Source organism: Mirounga angustirostris, unplaced genomic scaffold (genome assembly GCF_029215605.1).
Source record: "Mirounga angustirostris isolate CCGP_5_RB_7025 unplaced genomic scaffold, mMirAng1.0.hap1 SCAF_17, whole genome shotgun sequence".
Lineage (NCBI taxonomy): Eukaryota > Metazoa > Chordata > Mammalia > Carnivora > Phocidae > Mirounga > Mirounga angustirostris.
The window spans coordinates 3,868,850-3,888,490 of record NW_026991725.1 but is presented as its reverse complement, the minus strand read 5'-3'; the positions used below and the strand labels follow the sequence as shown (position 1 = coordinate 3,888,490).

The window sequence follows — 19,641 nt, the reverse complement described above, 5'->3', positions numbered from 1 at the left end:
TAACCCTCAACTCTGGTGGGACAGCTGTTTGCTGGTGGCTAACTGGTCATTTGGAAGTCATAATAAAACTCACATCTCCTTAGCAACAAATTTTCACTTTTTTCCTTTTTATATTTGTGTATGTTGTCCAGTGAAATGCTATCTCTGCAAATTAGCCTGAAAAAAGGAAAAAATACAGTACTAAGAGCTGAATGAAGGTAAATACAAATCATCAGAAATGACCAGATGTACATACTGTAGGCCTACACACCATCACCACCTTCCATCCAACTACTTTGGTTATCATTGTATCTGTAGGTTTATCCACAACATACAGTGTGTGTTCTGCTCACAATCTCTAGAGTCTTACAGAAGTAGATATAGTGACCATAGCAGTTTTCCCCTTTTAAATATAGTTTTACTTTCTGAGCTAATAAATCATTCATTGTTTTGATCATCCCATATACCACATTCCAAGACTTAAAATATACAAGAAAAACAAGATGCTTCAGAAGGATTCTAAAGATTAAAGACCCTTCTATTTTCAATCCATAGGCTGGCTACTCAATAGCAGGCCTTGAATTAGGGCTTGCTTATCTTAACATTAATAACTTTTTACAATTCTTAAATCCTTTATCTTAAACTTAGTGAGGTTAAATATTCTCTCTCCAAAGCCATTCTCCCACTCTACAAAATGTCTACACGTGAAAACTTCCACAGAAGTTGCTATCTAGAAGGATACTGCTATGTTCTGAGACAGCTGTCCTGCCCTAGAAAAGAATACAAATCTACAGTTTAAAAATATAAAGAGCACTGGGTGTTATATGCAACTAATGAATCACTGAACATTACATCAACAACTAATGATGTACTATATGTTGGCTAACTGAAGTTAATTACAAAATAAAAATGTAAAGTATGCTAAACCAAATAATTCTTATTTTAGATTTTCCTTTCTTTTTGTCTGCCTTCTCCATATTGGATTCGAGGATGGCCTTTTCTTTTTTTCTTTCTTTAATAACAAAAGGCTAACACTCCTTCCTTTCACTGGGCTAATCAAACAAAATGCTGTTTTGATTGCATGGAAGGAAAATGCATTCCTGACAAGGATTTAATATCCAAGCAAAAGAATGAAATAGACCACAAAAATAGTATGACCACCTACGTGTGTCCCTCCTGTTTGGTAGGGTGAGAGTGGGGTCAGACAAGCAGGGAAAGGAGAGAAAGAAACTGCTGTATTTTGAGGAAATAAACTGATGTAACAAGCATTTTCCTGACCTCCAGGCTGGGGAAGATATAACCCTGCAACAGTAATGAATGTACTTGTTTCTAGTTGAACCCCCACAAACATGATAATTGGAATTCCAACTCACACAGAGCTTTTTCTCCTTTAAGGCAGGACAGCAGCAGGTATGAGGATGGAGAGTGGAGAGGACTCTCAGGAGTCTCAGTGGAGCTGCAGCCCCCAGTTACCCCAACCTACTTTAGTCACTGCCTACCTTCTTTCTTATCTGAAGCTGAAGTGAAACTCCTGCAGCTGGAGCCAGTGTCTTCTTCCTCTGTGACCTTTGCTAGTCACATTATCAACCCTGCTCCGGGGCAGACAGTCCCTTTTCCCATTATGGAGGCATCCAACAACCCTGTGCACAGCAAAGGGAACAAGAAGCTGCTTCTATTCAGTAGAAGCTGAATAGGACCAGAGAAGAGACAGAAGCCTTTCTACACTCCTCCCCTCTCTTCCAAGAAAGCCCCAGGAGATCTAAGGCAGTCAGCCCTCTTCCAGAGAGAGCTACCCCTTCTTTGCCTCTAGCCAAATTTCTTTCCACTCATCCACATATTTCTTTTCTTCTCCCCATGTACTGCATATGAATGATTTTCTCCTCTCCTTTTCATGGTTTTCCATGAATATCCATAAAATTAACTTGTTGAAGTATAGAGTATACAATTCTCCTAAGGGTAGATTTAAAAAAAAATTCAGCTTTATTGAGGTATAATTGACAAATGAAATTGTAAGGTTTTAGAGTGTACATCATAGTGATTTGAGATACATATAAATTGTGAAAAGATTCCCCTCATTTGGTTAGTTAATATATTCATCACTTCACACATTTATCTTCTTTGTGTGTGAGAACATTTAAGTTCTGCTTTTTTAGCAATATCAATTATAAAATGCAATGTTATTGACTACAGTCACCATGTTTTATGTTAGAGCTTCAGATCTCATTCACCCTATAGCTAAAAGTTTGCTGTTAGGGTGGATTCTATACTTTATGCCTAACCTCCATAGCCCTGGGCCCAGCAATTAGTACATGATAGTCAATCAATGCTTGGAGAATGAATGAATGAATGCATGTATGCGTAAGTGAATTAATGAATACAGCCAACCAAAGTCATAATTCTGTTATCCTGAGATTGAAGAGAAAGCTCTTCAGTGATTGACTTTATCTCCTACTCTTCTTTACAACAGTTAACTTCTATTTCAAATAGTTATCAAGATCCCATACCATTTCCTTTAAAGAAAATTCAAACTGGGGATTTCAATCAGTTTACTCTCCAAACAATTTTGTTTTCAAGTTTAAGCCTTCATACTAGGGAAGGAGCTCTTCAATCTCCTTTAACGTGAGGGACGGGATGCTGAGGAAAGGGGGAAAAAAAAAAAAGTATGGGAAGTACTCTCTAAGCAAACAAAACAGGAGAATTCAATACTTTTTAAAAGCTAGCCAGTACACTGTGAATTGTGCAAGACTGTTGAATCTCAGATCTGTACCTCTGAAACAAATAATGCAATATATGTTAAGAAAAAAAAAAAAAAGAAGATAGCAGGAGGGCAAGAATGAAGAGGGGGAAATCGGAGGGGGAGACAAACCATGAGAGACGATGGACTCTGAGAAACAAACTGAGGGTTCTAGAGGGGAGGGAGGTGGGGGGATGGGTTAGCCTGGTGATGGGTATTAAAGAGGGCACGTTCTGCATGGAGCACTGGGTGTTATGCACAAACAATGAATCATGGAACACTACATCTAAAACTAATGATGTAATGTATGGTGATTAACATAACAATAAAAAATTAAAAAAAAAAAAAGCTAGCCAGTACATGTAACCACTTTTGCCTTATGAAGAGGAAAAGACAACAAACCTGACTTAAATGAAAGCCCTGGCAATAAAATAAAGCAATCCAGAATTATCTGCAAATACATATACCCAACTAATTATATCTCAGAGAACCATTAAAACTAGGGTCATCTTTTCCCCACATGTGTACAACTTCATAAAAATATTCTTCATATAGATTGCCAAGCACTGGTCTCTTTAAGACAAAATCAGCCAAAACATAAGCCAGTTTAATCCAGAGGATGCCAGGGCAGACTGAACAAAATAAATCTTGAGGAAAGTATATAAAGAGCCTTGGTATATATTCCATCAATGATGATGCTGCCTGCTGATAATGAGATCACTGATGGGTGGCAGCTGAGATCTGAGGTCAGTGCTGCCCGTGCTTATCACACAACACCGTGCAAAGAATATAACCTTTCCACCCTCAGTCTGTCATCTGCAAAATGTTGATAATAAATGAATGTTCACATGAATTCCTCAGTTAATGTTTTCAAGCATTAGGGAATGAGCACAGCTCCAGCTATTAGTGAGTGAGTCACAATAACTAACTTCCTGCCATTCCACACTCATCATCAATGCTGAATGAAGTGCAACCAGATAAGTCAATGTAATAGTTGAAGAGGTCCTGAAATAGTGATCACTTTCTTTGTGCAATAAAGGTGAAGTAAAGAAGACAGTTTATGAGTTGGCAGTACTATGGTGATATACTTAAGAGGCACAGCTCACTTCGAGAGTCAGAGTTTCCATTGGTGAAACTTTAACAATATTTATAGAGTGCCTACTATGTACAGTTAACATCCCAAAATAGACCGAATCCAGATTTTATCATCAAGGTTTGTAGAACCTAGTTTTAGCCATGGCTAGCAAAGCAGTTATCCTGTTGGAAGAGATACTTAAAATTTTTAAAAGTCAATTTAAGAGCACCTGGGTGGCTCAGTCAGTTGAGCATCCACCTTCAGTTCAGCTCATGATCCCAGGGTCCTGGGATGGAGCCCCGCATCAGGCTCCCTGCTCAGCAGGGAGCCTGCTTCTCCCTCTCCCTCTGTCTGCCCCCCTCATGCTCTCTCTTGCTCTCTCTCTCTCAAATAAATAAATCTTAAAAAAAATAAAATAAAAGTCAATTTAAGTCCTCTAGCTTCAGCCTGATTGCATGGGTAATTTGCAATAATTAAGCAATTATGTTGGGGATCAGGTAAGATAAACAAAATTTATAACGTCTCATGAAATATAGTTAGATAGTTCCACATTTGAAATGACCCAGTAATTACAACACTATTTAGCTTAACATTATCAATAGTCAGGATGTGTTAGGTCTATGTACGTGGGGAATAAAGGTCCAGTGGCAGCACCAATACCAAGCAGTTGCTATGGGGAAAGGGAAACTACTGACAATTAAAAAATGTAAAAACCCACAAAACAATCATTCTTTATTGAGGGAGAACTCACTCTAAAGTTCCAGGATACAACATTTCTCTACTTTGTAGATATGCCCTGAGTGGAGATTATTATGCATACATATACACCATACTACTTACATATACACTGATTTGCTTTCACAGACTATGTATTTGGCTGAGAGACGCCAAACAGATGAAATGATAGGCACTATCTCAGTCACATTTAAGAGCCAAATTTACCCAAAAAGCTTTCACTTGAAATACCAAAGGCTGTATAAAAACATACACCGGGGCGCCTGGGTGGCTCAGTCGTTAAGCATCTGCCTTCGGCTCAGGTCATGATCCCAGGGTCCTGGGATCAAGCCCCACATTGGGCTCCCTGCTCCATGGGAAGCCTGTTTCTCCCTTTCCCACCCCCCCGCTTGTGTTCCCTCTCTCGCTGTGTCTCCCTCTGTCAAATAAATAAATAAAATCTTTAAATATATATAAATAAAAAAAACATATACCTACATACATTGGAACCACTAAAGATATCTGATTCTTCACATTCGCAGCAAAGTAACACTGCTGATTCACTGTCTTCCAAATGAGAGCTCTGTAATATAAACAACATCATTTCAGAGATCTAAATGAATGGGGCCATGGGCATGAAGGAAAAGCCAGCAGAAATCACTGAGTCATGTTAGCTCATAGGTGAGAAGTTGCAATCCTGATTAGTGATGACTATTTTGGAGAGAATAAAGCCAACAAGTTGATTGGTTAGGTGACTGGAAAATTGAGGAATGTTTGATTAGCTGAAGCATTTTCTATGCTTTCCAATTTGGGCAATGGGGTGTCCCTTTTCTGTAAAGATGGTGCTACTAACCCTTTATAGTGTGTACTCTGAATACTTCTCAGAATGGGGTAGGTTTCTGTTCATTTATCCTCATATCCAAAGGTACATATTTGTTGGGTTTTTTTTTTAAGATTTTATTTGTTTATTTGACGGAGGGGGGAGGAGGGAGTACAAGCAGGCAGAGCGAGAGGGAGAAGCAGGCTCCCCCCTCCGAGCAGGGAGCCCAATGTGGGCCTTGATCCTAGGACCCTGGGATCATGACCTGAGCCGGAAGCAGACGTTTAACCGACTGAACCACCCCCCAGGCTCCCCCAAAAGTACATATTTGTTATGACTGTTTATAGGACATGACTGGAGTATCTAACCACTAGCCTCATTAGCCCTCTGCTAACAAGTGTTTATAAGAACAGCCAAAAGATATGCCCTACCCAAGTCCCTCTGACAGATGCCAGAAAACCATTTAAAACCCTTCTTTCACTATCCAATCTCCTTTTCAATATCTGTCTAGAAGACAGATAAGGAAAAGGAGACAAAGAAGTGAAACAATTAGCTGGTAACACTGGAGTATTTTTCCCTTATGACTACCACCACCACAAAAGAGAAGGAAAAAAGCTCTAACTCTGACCCATTAAGTTCCATCCAAATGTTTGTTATTTGAGTAACAGCTGCTGGAAACTGAGCTGTCCCTACATAGAGATGTAGATAGCTTATGTCATCAAAACTTCTCACTATCATATTATCCAGCAATCCCACTTCTGGGTATAAATCCAAAAGAACTGAAATCAGGATCTAGAAGAGATGTCCGCACTCTCATGTTCGTTGCAGCACTATTTACAATAGCCAAGATAATGGAATCAACCCTGATGTCCAACAATAGACAAATGGTTAAAGAAAAAGTGACACATACATACAATGGAATATTATTCAACCTGAAAAAAGGAAGTCCTAAGTGAAATAAACCAGTCACAGAAAGATGAATACTACAGGATTCCACTTATTTGAGGTGTCTAAAATAATCAAACTCACAGTAGCAGAGAGGTAGAATGAATGGTGGTTGCCAGGGGGCTAAGGGAGAGGAATAAATGGAGAATTTTTGTTTAATGGGTATAAAGTTTCAGTATTATAAGATGAAAAAGTTATAGAGATCTGCTGTGCCACATAGTGCCTACTGTTAACAATACTCTATTGTGCATTTAAAATTTTTGTTAGGAGGGCAGATCTCATGTTAAATGTTCTTACCATAAAACAAATAACAACAACAAAAAATGCAAAGAGGCACAAGGAAACTTTTGGAGGTGACAGATTGGTTTAGTGATGGTAACAGTGATGGTTTCACAGGGTGTGCATATGTTCAAATTCATCAAATTGTATATATTAACTATGCAGTTTTTTGTTTATCAATTGTATCTCAATAAAGCTCTTAAATAAATGACAAACTTCTCACTACTACTGGCTGAAATTTAATCATATATAACTACTCTGTGGCTATCCTAGTTGACTGCTACTTTGATTTTTCAAAGCTCAAACTATGTTTCAATCCACTGAATACCCTCAGAGATTTAGAGTTTTAGAGTGCAAATAAATGAAAGTAAAGCTCAGACTATTCCTGGTAACTGCCTTCTCCTGGTTTATTTCCTTCTTACTTTTTTCCTACCCTGATCCTTTGCCTACTTTGGTTTTCCTTCTTACAACCAAATCTCATCTTCCATTATCCCTCCCTCTTCCTCTTTTAGAAAATAAACAGAAACCAAATATTTAAAACCACTTTTTAAATCCTGCAAATGCAAAAATCTCTTTATTTCTTATTCCCTTGCATTTTGGAGGGGGGAAAAATAAGAACAAGATTTATAAGATTTATTTTAGTGGGGGGGAGAGAATCTCTTTATTTCTTACTCCCTTGTATTTTGGAGGGGGGAAAAATAAGAACAAGATAAATAAGATTTATTTTAGTGGGGGGGGGGGAGAATCTCAAGCAGACTCCCCGCTGAGTGTGGAGCCTAACACGCGATTTCATGACCCTGAGATCATGACCTGAGCCCAAATCAAGAGTTGGACCCTTAGCCAACTGAGACACCCAAGCACCCTGGGAAAAAACATTTACTTTCCATTTGTGTTTTTTAAAAATCAGGTTACAAAATACTTGAAGACTTCTAAAAGTCATTATCAGAAAAGGCATAATAAAAAAAATAAAATATCTGAAGGAATTAATGTAGAAATCAAAACTGCATGCAATTCTCCCAAATTCTCATATCACAACAGATGATAACATAGGTAATATTAAGCATATTAAAAGTGGCTTGTCACTACCACAGTGTATACAATTAATCCAAATTACACAGTTAAGATTTTTAAGTTTTCATTCCTGTAAATATTTCAGCATGTTTACATGAGCTCTTTTAAAATAGCTTCTAAAAAGGAGGTCCTGTAATGACTTGCACTCCTAAAGTTATTTTAAGATTTTATTGCATACTTATTAATTGCAATTTAATTCATTAAGATACAAGGTATCAATTTAAGTGTGCTGGTAGCATTGAAAATAATTGGCTCATGGAACAAGTATTTACTTGCAAACAACATATTTAGTTCCAAATTAAATTCTAATACTAAAGGAAGACAAAGGATATTTCAAGTTCTTTCCTCAACTTTCTGGGGTACTTGGTAATTCCAGTTCCTGAATTGTTGCTGGGTTCTGCAGCATGAACTGTCTTGCTTATTAACTATAAAGGACTTATTCCAAGAATGAATGAATATTTAGGAATTCTATTAATATAACTTAGCACATTAGGTCAAATGAGAAAAACCGTAAGATTATCTAAAGAGATGTTAAAAAGGATTTGATAAAATTAACGTTTTTAGTAAACTAGGATTAAAAGATGCTTCCCTTATTTACTCCTTAGGTGGGCTTTTACATATATATATATAGTATTCGAGTTGGTAGGCCCTTACCTCAACTTGGCCTTGCCTGAATTTCATATTGAACAAAACCCTCCAGTATTTCTTCTAGCATGAGGCTCCCACTTTATAATGCAGATACCAATTCTCTTTTCTTTTCCTTCTTTCCCTCCTTCCTCCCTTCTTAAAAGTCCCTTTGGCCATTTCAGTAGGAATTTTGAAGAGGATAATGTCAAACTCATATTTTTGCATTAGAAGTGCCAAATCCAAATCTTAACTAAATTGAGTTCATATCCTGGTTCTGCCAGCTACTAGCCATGTGATGTTGAACATTACTTAATCTCCCTGAGCTCATCCATAAATACAGGCACAACAATAGCATCTATCTAATAGGGTCACTGGAAAGATTACATGAGAGATAATATAGGAAAAGCACTTGGCATGACTTAGCTACTGATGTTACTCTGCTGCTGCTGTTGTTGTTAATAATACGATAGTAATAATAATCTCCCTACTAGATGTAAAAGGCTTATAAATTTGCATTAAATTCTCTTTCAAAGAAACTTTTGCTATCTAGGGAAATTTTTGCTTCTATAAAATTGTGTTTCACTTCTAAGAGACAACTTTGTATTCCCTATATAACTCTGAAGTATTGAGCTCACAGTGAGTCATTCGTTACTATTTATTGTACCCTTACTATGTATTAAGCAATTTTCTGGGTGCTGAATTAGCTACAGTAAAACTCTAAACAAAAAGGGAAAGATAACTAAACAGGTTCCATAATTGTTTTTGTGTTTTATGGATACAAAAACCACAAAAATAAGGATATGGCTCTGTGGAAATATGCTCCTTTGGCTAAGTATTGTTTGGAGAAAAACAGGGGCTAAGATTGTTGGTAAGGAAAACACATCCATATATAACAAGAAGTCTCAATCCAGAACAGCTTCTAAGCAACAATTATAGTAATAAAATGTTGCAATCTTTATATGGAATGTATGATGCAAGGACTCATGTACTAAGAAGGATGTTTTGAAGAGTGTTAAAATCTAACTTGTGCAGTTACCTAACAATCTGCAAGCAGAAGTCTTAAGAAATAATCCCGCAAGAGTCAAAACCTGTTGCTACTGTTAAGTGTCTTTTATTCTATTCCTGTTATAGTTTATGTGATTTTTAAGAAGCAGAAAACACTATTACATTTCTTTTATCTTTTATTTTTTCATTTATATTTCCTCCCTCAACTTTTTTGGGGGGTTCTAAGTGAACACAATGCAGTTGTTCTTAAACAAACAAACAAACAAACAAAACACTAGAGATTTTGAAAATATACTAATAGACACCAAACCATAAAATATGTGTGTACCTTAAAGCCTGGTGAACACTTTGGGACTGAGAGCTTTTAACCCTTTAAAGGCCAAGGCAAGTCATAGGTCTTATTTATCTTGACACTTACGTGCAGCTGGACTGACAAAGTGATTTCACAGTCTAATGATGACCTAAGTGAGATAACCCTCTCTGCAGTCCCCACCCCAATTACACATTTAAAAACCTTTTTCCTCCCTCCCTTCCCCCCTTCTTCCCTCCTTCCATTACATCCCTATGACTTACTTATTTTTATAACTGGAAGTTTGTGCCTTTTGACTCCCTTTACCCATTTTGCCCACGCTTTCCTCCACCTCTGGGCAGCCACTAATCTGTTCTGTGTGTCTATGAGCTTGGTAAAAACCATGGTTTCAATATATAATATATGCATGTGGCAAACAAAACTCAGAAGGTGTCAAGGAATATTTAAGTTTTCCTCCCATCCCTGCCCTCCCACCTCCTAATTCTCCACAACTCCATTCCCAGAAGTAATCACTATGTGAGTTTCTTGGGTATCTTTTCAGAGATACTGTATGTATATACAAGGATATATACATATCCTTTCTCTCAAGATATACAATGAAAGCACACTACACCTATTTTTCTGTCATTGCCTTTTAAACCTATCTTTGTTTCACTATTTTAAAATAATATAACACAAAATTTACCACCTTAACCATTTTCAAGTATAGAGTTCATTAGTATTAAGTATATTCACATTGTCGTTCAACCAATCTCCAGAACTTTTTCATTTTGCAAAACTAAAACTCCATGTCCATTAAAAAACTCATTTCCCCCCATAGCCCCTGGCAAACCCTACTCTATTTTTATGAATTTGATTGCTCTAAATACTTCATATAAGTGATATTATGCAGTATGTCTTTTTGTGACTGGCTTATTTCACTTAGCATGTCTTCAAGGTTTATACATATTATAGTATGTGTCAGAATTATTTCCCTTTTAAGGCTGAATAATATTCCATTGTATATATACACACCACATTTTGTTTATTCATTGGTCAGCAGATATTTATTTCAGTATTTTTGGTCACTGTTATTCCATTGTATAGATGTTCCACAATTCAGTTAATCAGTCTCCTGTTAGTAGACTCAGATTACTTGTAATTGTATTCATATTTTAACTTGCTGTAACAAAATACCTTAAAATTGATGACTTAACATAAATTTATTATCTTTATAGTCAAGAGGTCAGAAGTCCTAAAATCAAAGTGGTGGCAGATCCACGTTCCTTCTGGAGGATCTAGAGGAGTTTTACAGCTCCCCCTCCCCCACTAATTCCTAGGACTTCATAATGTGACTGTATCTTGAGATATGGTCTTTAGAGAGGTGATTAAATTAAAATAAGGTTTATTAGGGTAGGTCCTAATACCTAATACAGTATGACTGGTGTCCTTATAAGAGGAGGAGACCAGGACACAGACACACAGAGAGGAAAGACCATGTGAAGACAGAGATAAGACAGACATCTACCAGCCAAGGAGAGAGATCTCAGGAAAAAAAATCAACCCTGCCAACAACTTAAATTCTGACTTCTAGCTTCCAGAACTATGGGAAAATTAATTTCTGTGGTTTAAGCCACTAGTCTATGGTACTTGTTTTGGCAGCCCTGACGAACTAATATAAGGAGAATCTGTTTCCCTGCCTTTTCCAGCAATTAGAGACCATCTGCATTCCTTGGCTTGTGGCTCCCTTCCTCCATCTTTAACGTCAGGGAAGATGGGTTGAGACTTTCTCATATTTTATCAGTCCAACCTCTTCTCTGTCTCCCTCTTCCACTTTCAAAGGCCCTGGTAATTACATTGCCACCCATTCCAACAATCCAGAATAATCTGCCTATTTTAAATTGGAAACCTTAATTCCATCTGCAATCTTAATTCCCCCCTTACCATGTAACATAATATATTTCCAGGTTCATAGCTGATTAAATGAGGACTCTCTGGGGGCATGATTCTGTCTACCGCAGAATCTTCTTTTCTATAAGTTTTACTGGGAAAACAATTGTTCTATAGATCCCAATATTCATACCAGTATAGTGGGAAGCACAAACACTACAAGCTATATACTTTGCACAGAAAGAGGATCCTAAAAAATTGGTAGCAGCAACAGCAGAACGTTTGAAATTGCTTTTTCTGGATGACGATTTAAATTTGATTCAACCACAGTATCTCACACAGGCCTTTTTGGAATCAATGGTACAGATCTGCAAGATAATTGGCTAGTATTAAGGATATAACCTATGGCCATTGAAGGACAGCAGTAATTAGACTGAGTGACCTAGAAAGTTTAAATCAGGATGAATTGGTGGTTCCTTCTTCTCAGCATCCAGTTTCTTGTACATATATTTTCTAACCCTTATCTCACTTTATCACAATTATTTCTATATATATTGTTTCCCTCCCTCTAGACTGTTTCTCAACTTGTATCTCCAGGGCCTGGCACACACTAAGCATTCAATAAATGTTCAGTGAATGAGTGACTTACTACTAGTTGGTGCAATTCTTCCTTGTTGCCAATAACAATCACACAAACTGAAGATGAGTTATAATCTTTGTGTGTAGCTACAGTTAAGAGACCAATAGTCTTCTCCAAACACATGATGTCTGTCCTTTAATTAGTCATAGTAGCAACAGCTCCTACTGAAGAGCCAACTGTTACATGAGACACTGCCTCCCTTAGGCTCCAAGTCAGCATGGAGGCTTTAAGCCAAAAGGGCATCTTCATTTCTCAGAGCTACTTAGAAAGTTGGCTTGTCAGTGGCTGACGAAGTCCAGGTATTCATACCTTGATACTCCCTAACTTTGACTTGCAATTTAGCCCATCTCACCTGCAGAGGTATTGTTGCTTTTCACTCTTTTCATGTACCATGTAGCTATTTTATAGTAAGCATCACAAGCATGTTTCCCCCCTCACTACTCCCTTCAGAAGGAATAGGATTTCTCAATGTAAATCTTATCCATCCTTCAAAGATCACTCAAATCCCAGAATTTCAGGAAGCTTCAAAATGATAACTTCAGCCTCACTCATCTCCCTCTCCTCTGAGCCTTCATGGCCTTGGCAGAGTTGGCAAACTGTAGCCTGTTTTCATATGGCCAGCAAACTAAGGATGGTTTTCACATTTTTAAAGGGTTTTTTTTTTTTTTTTTTTAAAGCAAGGAAGAAAATGCAACAGAGACCATTTGTGGCCAGCAAAACCTAAAATATTTACTATCAGGCTTTTAACAGAAAAAGGTTGTCAACCCCTGCCCTAGAGCACACAATTCTGCCCAATGAGAAATTGCCTAGAATTGCCTCTAATCTTTAAGGATCATAGTCTTAGCTCCCTTTGGTAGACTTTCCCTGTTGTCTACCGACAGTCATCTCTCAACTCTCTCTCCTACCTACTAGTCCCACCACTGAAGCTGAGAGGCCATATACCTGCCTTTTTAGCCTTCCTGCAGGCCAGCACACAGTCATATACCCTCATCCTGGTTAACAGGACCTAAGCGCAAATCTGCTCGATGGAAAGATTTTCCACCCTGATAAAGGAGAATTGAGAAAAACCCTGCCCTTCCTCTGCCTTTGGCCATAGTGGTGCAAAGATACGAGGTCTATAGCTGTGACAGCCATTTTGTGACCTTGAAAGGAGAGGCTCAAAAATAAAAGGCAACATGCCAAGGATGGCAGAGCAGGAAAGATGAAAAGAATCCAGAACCTTGATAACTGCATTGAGCCACTGCCTTACCTCTGGGCTTTTTATGTTTAAAGGGTCACAGTTCACCCCATTTTTAATACAGTAGTTTGGTACTTTCAATGGAAAGGATCCTAACTCTCTAAGCAGATTTTATATAGTTGGAGAACAGGGTCCGTATCTTGTCTATATTTCTATAGCATCCACAGGGCTGCAAATGTTGGGATCTGATTATTTTATAAGTAATGACTTTGGATAAAACTTATCACCCGTGGAGTTTGAAAAGATTCTTGAGTGTACAAAGCAACAGAGGAGGCCAGCTTCTATGAAAATAACCGATGGACAACTACGATAATCAGAGCGTTTCACATATGTTATCTCATTTAATACTAAAACAACCTAGTGAAGTCACACACTCCAAAATCATTCATTAATTGCACGTGGCAGAACAAGGACTTTAACTGAGACCTCCTAGATACCAACATCCCTATTCTTTCACCTCCCCTCCTCTTCTAAGTCTTTCATCCCAAGTAACAGTGATAAGATTTAGAAGTCCCCCCTCCACCATTTTATTGAGATAAAAGTGATATATAACAGTATATTAAAGTATACAACATAATGACTTGATATAAGAGTATTTGTAGATTTAGAGGTTTTACTTTTTAATTCTTTGAATGTTCACTTAGGATAGTATCTCAGAGCCTATACAAATGCTACATTACTTTTAATAGCAAATTCACACCCTCACACAGAGATCATTTGAATATTTTTTTTAAAAGCCCACCAAACCCTGTCATCTCCTTGAGGTTTGGGCTTTGTTTTTTTCTTTTCCTTCTCTTTTTTTTGATATAGCCATCTGTCCTACAAGGCATGTTTCTGAAATAGGAGAAAAATCCCTAAGCAGTGATTCTTAAAGTGTGGTCCCCACACCACCAGCAACAGCATCATCTGGGAACTTACTAGAAATGCAAATACTAAGGCTCCACCCTGGATCTACCAAATCAGAAAATGGGGGGGGGGGGGCCAGAAATGTGTTTTTAACAAGCTCCGCAGGTGATTCTGATAAACATTGAGGTTTGAGATACACTGGTCTAAAGTATTTGCATCTATAGATAACACTTAAATCACTGCTTAGGACCAGAATGGTGTGATCACATCAGTCCTAGACTAGCTCTCTGTAGCAAAACCAACAAAAGGAAAGTGGTGAATTGCCAGTGAGATATAAAAGCAGTCATTCACATATACAGATTATTCAATTTACATAAAGAGGCATTATCCTTTAATGAATGCCTACACAGGTAACTAAAGTACCAAAGTGGATTCTGAAAAGTAATCATCCACAGAAGAACAAATTAATAAACAAGAAATAAGCAAGTTCATAAACACATGAAAAAGCAAAGAAGCCAGTGGTAGGTGTTCAACCCTCACTGAAATCTCACAAAAAGAAAGAATAAAATAGCAGCAGCGACTCAGAACTTCCAGATCTGGAATCTCGAAATACAAAAGAAAACTTTGGGATTTCTGTCTCTAGTTGCTAATTAAGTGGCTCAAAACGGACATATAATCCATACAGAAATTATCTGTTTGTCTCATTTTAGGCAAACCAAATAATAATTATTTTCCATTTGGGGTTAGGCCTCTGCTATTAACAAGTTAGCTGCTTATTTCCCTCCTGTTCTGTGTAGGAGTTAAAAAAACCCAAAAACCTGTTCTGTCAACTTCATGAGCTGACAGCAGGCTAGCAAAACAAAGAGATACAGAAAGTTTAATGTTTGTTGAAAGCATACAATTCTTGTTGACCCCCATTTATTTGGTAAATCATCTTATGTATTATCTTTATGGTCATTAAAACCTTAGACTTCTAATTCTTTATTTCCCTCCTTAGACTAATGTATAAGAGCTATCTGTAGTTTACACATAGCCACCAATCAATCACCCCCAACCCCTGCCACACAAACACCTTTAAAAAATTTTTTTTGTGTAGCTTGGTTTGGAACCTTGCCTATGAAGTGAACTGGGTTTAGATACTAATGCGTATACCATGTAATATGACCACTCTGTGCTTCTGTAGAGTGTGCAAAGAAGTGAAGCTCTGTTACTCCTTTGGGGAATGCAGGTTTGAAGAGCAAAGAGAAGGCTATTTAGAGAAACTGGAGGAATTCAGAAAACAAGAATTTGAAGACAAGATGACACTGAGTAAGAAAGAAGAGAAAAGCCTCCCTTGGACAACTGTCTGGGTATGTGTGCCAGGAAAGAAAGACAAGTGCAGAAAGATTGCTGTTACTGAGATAGAGTCCTGAGACATTACCAAGTCAGGTTTCAGATGATTGTGAAAAGAACAGTTTTTACTTAGAACCAAAGATTAGTCCCATTTCTCAGTGAGATTCCTTCCTTAATAAGTAAGAGAACTGAAAGACTTGAGCTCTACTACCAGAGGAGGAATCCAGGTTGATTAGCAAGGAGGGCTAGAGACACTTAAAATTAAGGGCTAACAAGCTGAACTGGGATTTTTTACTTGTAATTAATTTCCTATTTTGACTACAAGATCTCTTCATACTGCAGAAAGGTCATTTTTGCTTTCTAATTAATTGCCTGGAGTATGATGAGAGAAGCTGCCCAGAAGGAGTTGAAAGGTTATAAACCTGGGGAATAATCTTTCCAGAAAATTCACTCCCTATTCTCTGGAGAAATAGTTATACCAATCATTAAAACTATCTGAGGGGAACATCACCTGAACACCTCTCTGGAGCTCTCCTTCCCTGATTCCACTCTCAACATGTACTAAAAATCACAGTCAGTTTTGGGTCCGGTAGAGGTAGGGCTTGCTTCTCAAAATCCTTTAATTCATAAAACTGTTAAAGGTAAGAAAAGCCCAATTATAGAATCTGCCCAAGTCTGTCTTCTTTTCCGCAGTCACCCACAATTCAGGGGCTGACATGATGGTGAGATTGCTAAACTCCTCCGGGAAACTCTCATGCTGGTAGGAGACAAGGTGATCACATAAAACTCAGTTTCCACCAGAGAATTTTGAGAAGGTTCCCTATCAAATATTGGTCATGGGCCAATGGTGTTCCTAACTGACAAGAGCAAGGATACTAGAGACCCAAAAGAGGAGAGCATTAAGGAGGATGCAGAATCACAGAACTTGCAAGGGAAGAGCCACTCTGCTCAGGCCAGGATCAGCAGAGACCCTTGTGAACAAGATCCTCTGATGACTGCCACAGAAAGGAGTTCCTCTGAAAAAAAATTTGCAGAATATGATAAATTGCTTTTGACAGTGGCTTTTTCTCTAGAACAGAGATAAAATGCAGGAAGGTCCTCTGCAGAAATCAAAATCCATGTCAGCCTCTTCATAAACCCAGGCCAAGTAGAAATCAGAGCTCTTTTCATGAGCAACAGGGTTAGATACTAAAGCACAGGAGTTTATGGTTGCGACTGTTCTGATCCTAGAGAAAAACCTGGAGTTTACGCATGGATTTCTTGCATGGGACATCAGTCACACAAGGAAAAATTCCAGGCCCAGGCAATGCCCCTGAGGAAACAGTGACAAGCGTCATGTCCTACAGACATCAGTCAGATTCTGAGAAGCAGAGCTGTCTGAGCCTGGGCAGAACTGTCAGAAACTGGATGTTCTAGCAGAAAACCCCGCCTATGAGGATAATTTCTCTGAAAGAAAATGTTCATTCCATATGGGGAAAAATCTCAGATCTTTCTCATGTTAATATATCCTCTGAAGCGGATGGTCTCTGTTTCTCATAACCAAGAAAATTCTTTCCAAATATACTAATTTCTTCTAACTGAAAAGCCGCTGACTTGGGAGTTGTCCTAGCTCATTCTGTTATTCTCACTATTCCCGCTATCTAGATGGAGAACAAATATTGGCACGAGAACAACACTGGTATTCTTCGTTGGTAATTAAACCATGTGCATCTCAGAAAATTATCATTTAAAATACAATAATGTAGGGTGCCTGGGTGGCTCAGCTGGTTAGGCATCCAACTCTTGATTTTGGCTCAGGTCATGATCTCAGGGTCATGAGGTCAAGCCCTGCATGGGGCTTGCACTGGGCATAGAGCCTGCTTGGGATTCTCTCTCTTCCTCTCCCTGTGCCCCCCCCCCCCCCAATCACTGCATGAAAAAAAAAAAAAAACCAAAAAACAAAAACCAAAATGATAATTTACTCTCATCCCTTTGCTACAACAAGATAATTCCATAAGGAAGGGGACCAACCCATCAGGAAATGCAATGGAATCCTACACCCTCCAGACACTTTAAATTTGGAAACCACTGTCTGTCAGTTCAGATCACTGTCATTGGCTCATGTGGATTTGTCAAAGGAAGGTGGTTAGAAAGATTCAAAGTAAAAATCACCCTACTGTAATAGTACTTCCACTGGGAGTTAGAAAACAAAACCTCCATTACCGAAACCCCAACTTTTAGACCCAAATTGAGTAGAAATCAGACTACACAGTGCCACAGAATAAAACTTCCTCTGATTAAAAGTGTCTAGTTTCCAATTTCTGAAGCAATGTTCTTTCTTCTCTAATCCTCAACTAACTGCAAACTAAGATGAACGGGTAGACTCCTCTCATGTTTGAAGCTCTGAATTGTCTGCTTGAAGGATAAGAAACAGTTTCATATTTTGACAAAAAGATCACTTGTGGTTAGAACTCATACAAGTCCCCTCTCCAAGGACTGCTCATAATTTACACCTAGTAAGTAATACCACTAAGTATGCCCAGTTTCCTCAATTCCAAATAATCAAATGAAGATACTTTCTAATCTTCTTACTGAAATAGTTTCTCAGGTTTCTGTGCATGTTTTAGCATTAGTGTTTGACAAATTTCCTTAGCTAGTTATTTCCTACTTACTCCTAAATCTATAATAGGCCTGATAATTTTGAGAATAAATAAAGAAGCACTGTCCTTTCCAGCACTATAGAATCTTACAAAGAAAGTTAGCACTTCCTTTGAAATTTTGAAAGTTTTGGTGTGTTTGGGAGGAATGTGTAGTTATATTCCCTGTCCCACTTGGCCAATGGACAGCTGGGAATCTCAAAAAGCAGACACCATATTCATGTGCTCCCAGCAAGACCCTTGGCAACAAACCACAGTGTTTCAAAGTCCCCTAAATGCCGTAATCAACCAGCATCTACTCACTTCTTCAAACTGCAGGCTGAGACCCATGAACAGCTTGTGAAATCAATTTAGTGGTTTGCAGCAACATAGCTTTTTTTTTTTTTAAAGTGAATAGAAAAGAGGGTACACTGCATAAAGAGGAAGAACTGTTTCATGAAACTTGTTTTAGATATGTATGTGTGTGCACCTAAATAAGCACCAATACAAGCATAACGCCTATCCAAGCATAACAGAGCACCTATCCAAGCATAACAAGTCATCATGTAAAACATATTTCTTACATGTGGACCTCCATCACAAGAACTTGAAACCTACTCCTCTAGACCACAAATTTCAAGAGGAAAAAGATCAAGTGTATCTAATCCACTCATTACTGTATATCCAGCAATTACACACAGTGCCTGGCACTTAGAATAGGCACTCAAGAAATACCTGTTGGCTGACTATTCAATATGCATTCTTATATTATTAATACTGTGGTCCAGGGGCGCCTGGGTGGCTCAGTCAGTTAAACGTCTGCCTTCGGCTCAGGTCATGGTCCCAGGGTCCTGGGATCAAGTCCCGCATTGGGCTCCCTGCTCCGCGGGAAGCCTGTTTCTCCTTCTCCCACTCCCCCTGCTTGTGTTCCCTCTCTCGCTGTCTCTCTCTCTGTCAAATAAATAAATAAAATATAAAAAAAAAAAATACTGTGGTCCATAAATAAAAATTTGAATTGAATCCAAGTAATTAGAAAATATCTTTTAGGAAGGCACTAAAAAATAACATTTGATTAGTAAATTTAATTTACTTCCTCTTTCACTTGCCCTCTAATTGATGTGCTAAACAATTGGTAAATCCCAGCAGGAAGTAAGGGAAGGCAAGACCTTGGGAAATAAGAGAAGGCAAGAACTTGGGAAACAACAAACTAAATGATCACCCCCAGGAGATATTAGATCAACACGGGCCTATGATCTTATTATATATGTACATATGCTGACATAATATGCACAGACCTGTACAGTGGGAAAAGCACTTAATTTGGAATCAGAAATATAGTGACACAAAATACAAAGGCTAACTGGCCTTTGATGAATTATTTCAACCTCACTGAGCCTAGTTTCCTCAACTGGGAAGACCAGTTGTGACAACTATAAATGGTTACTAAAAAAATTAGTGTAACTTGTAGAATACAATTCTACAAAATACAAATCTTTGTGGCAATGGGTTAGGCAAAGATTTCTTAATGGCACAAAAAGCATGA

The 19,641-nt window shown here is 38.1% G+C and overlaps 1 protein-coding gene across 5 annotated transcripts in view; it reads right to left on the bottom strand.

The window, feature by feature from the left end:
- Positions 1 to 19,641, bottom strand: part of SSH2 (slingshot protein phosphatase 2) — a 244,327-nt gene that overhangs the window by 185,431 nt on the left and 39,255 nt on the right. For 2 of the 5 annotated variants that reach the window (XM_064582302.1, XM_064582301.1), the window contains exon 2: positions 5,005 to 5,085. The exons of 1 other annotated variant lie outside the window; for it this stretch is intronic. In XM_064582302.1, coding sequence (XP_064438372.1) covers positions 5,005 to 5,085 — 81 coding nt within the window. Of the gene's footprint in view, positions 1 to 5,000; positions 5,087 to 19,641 lie in introns of those variants that run through there. 2 more of the 5 variants (XM_064582304.1, XM_064582305.1) reach the window with 2 other exon arrangements.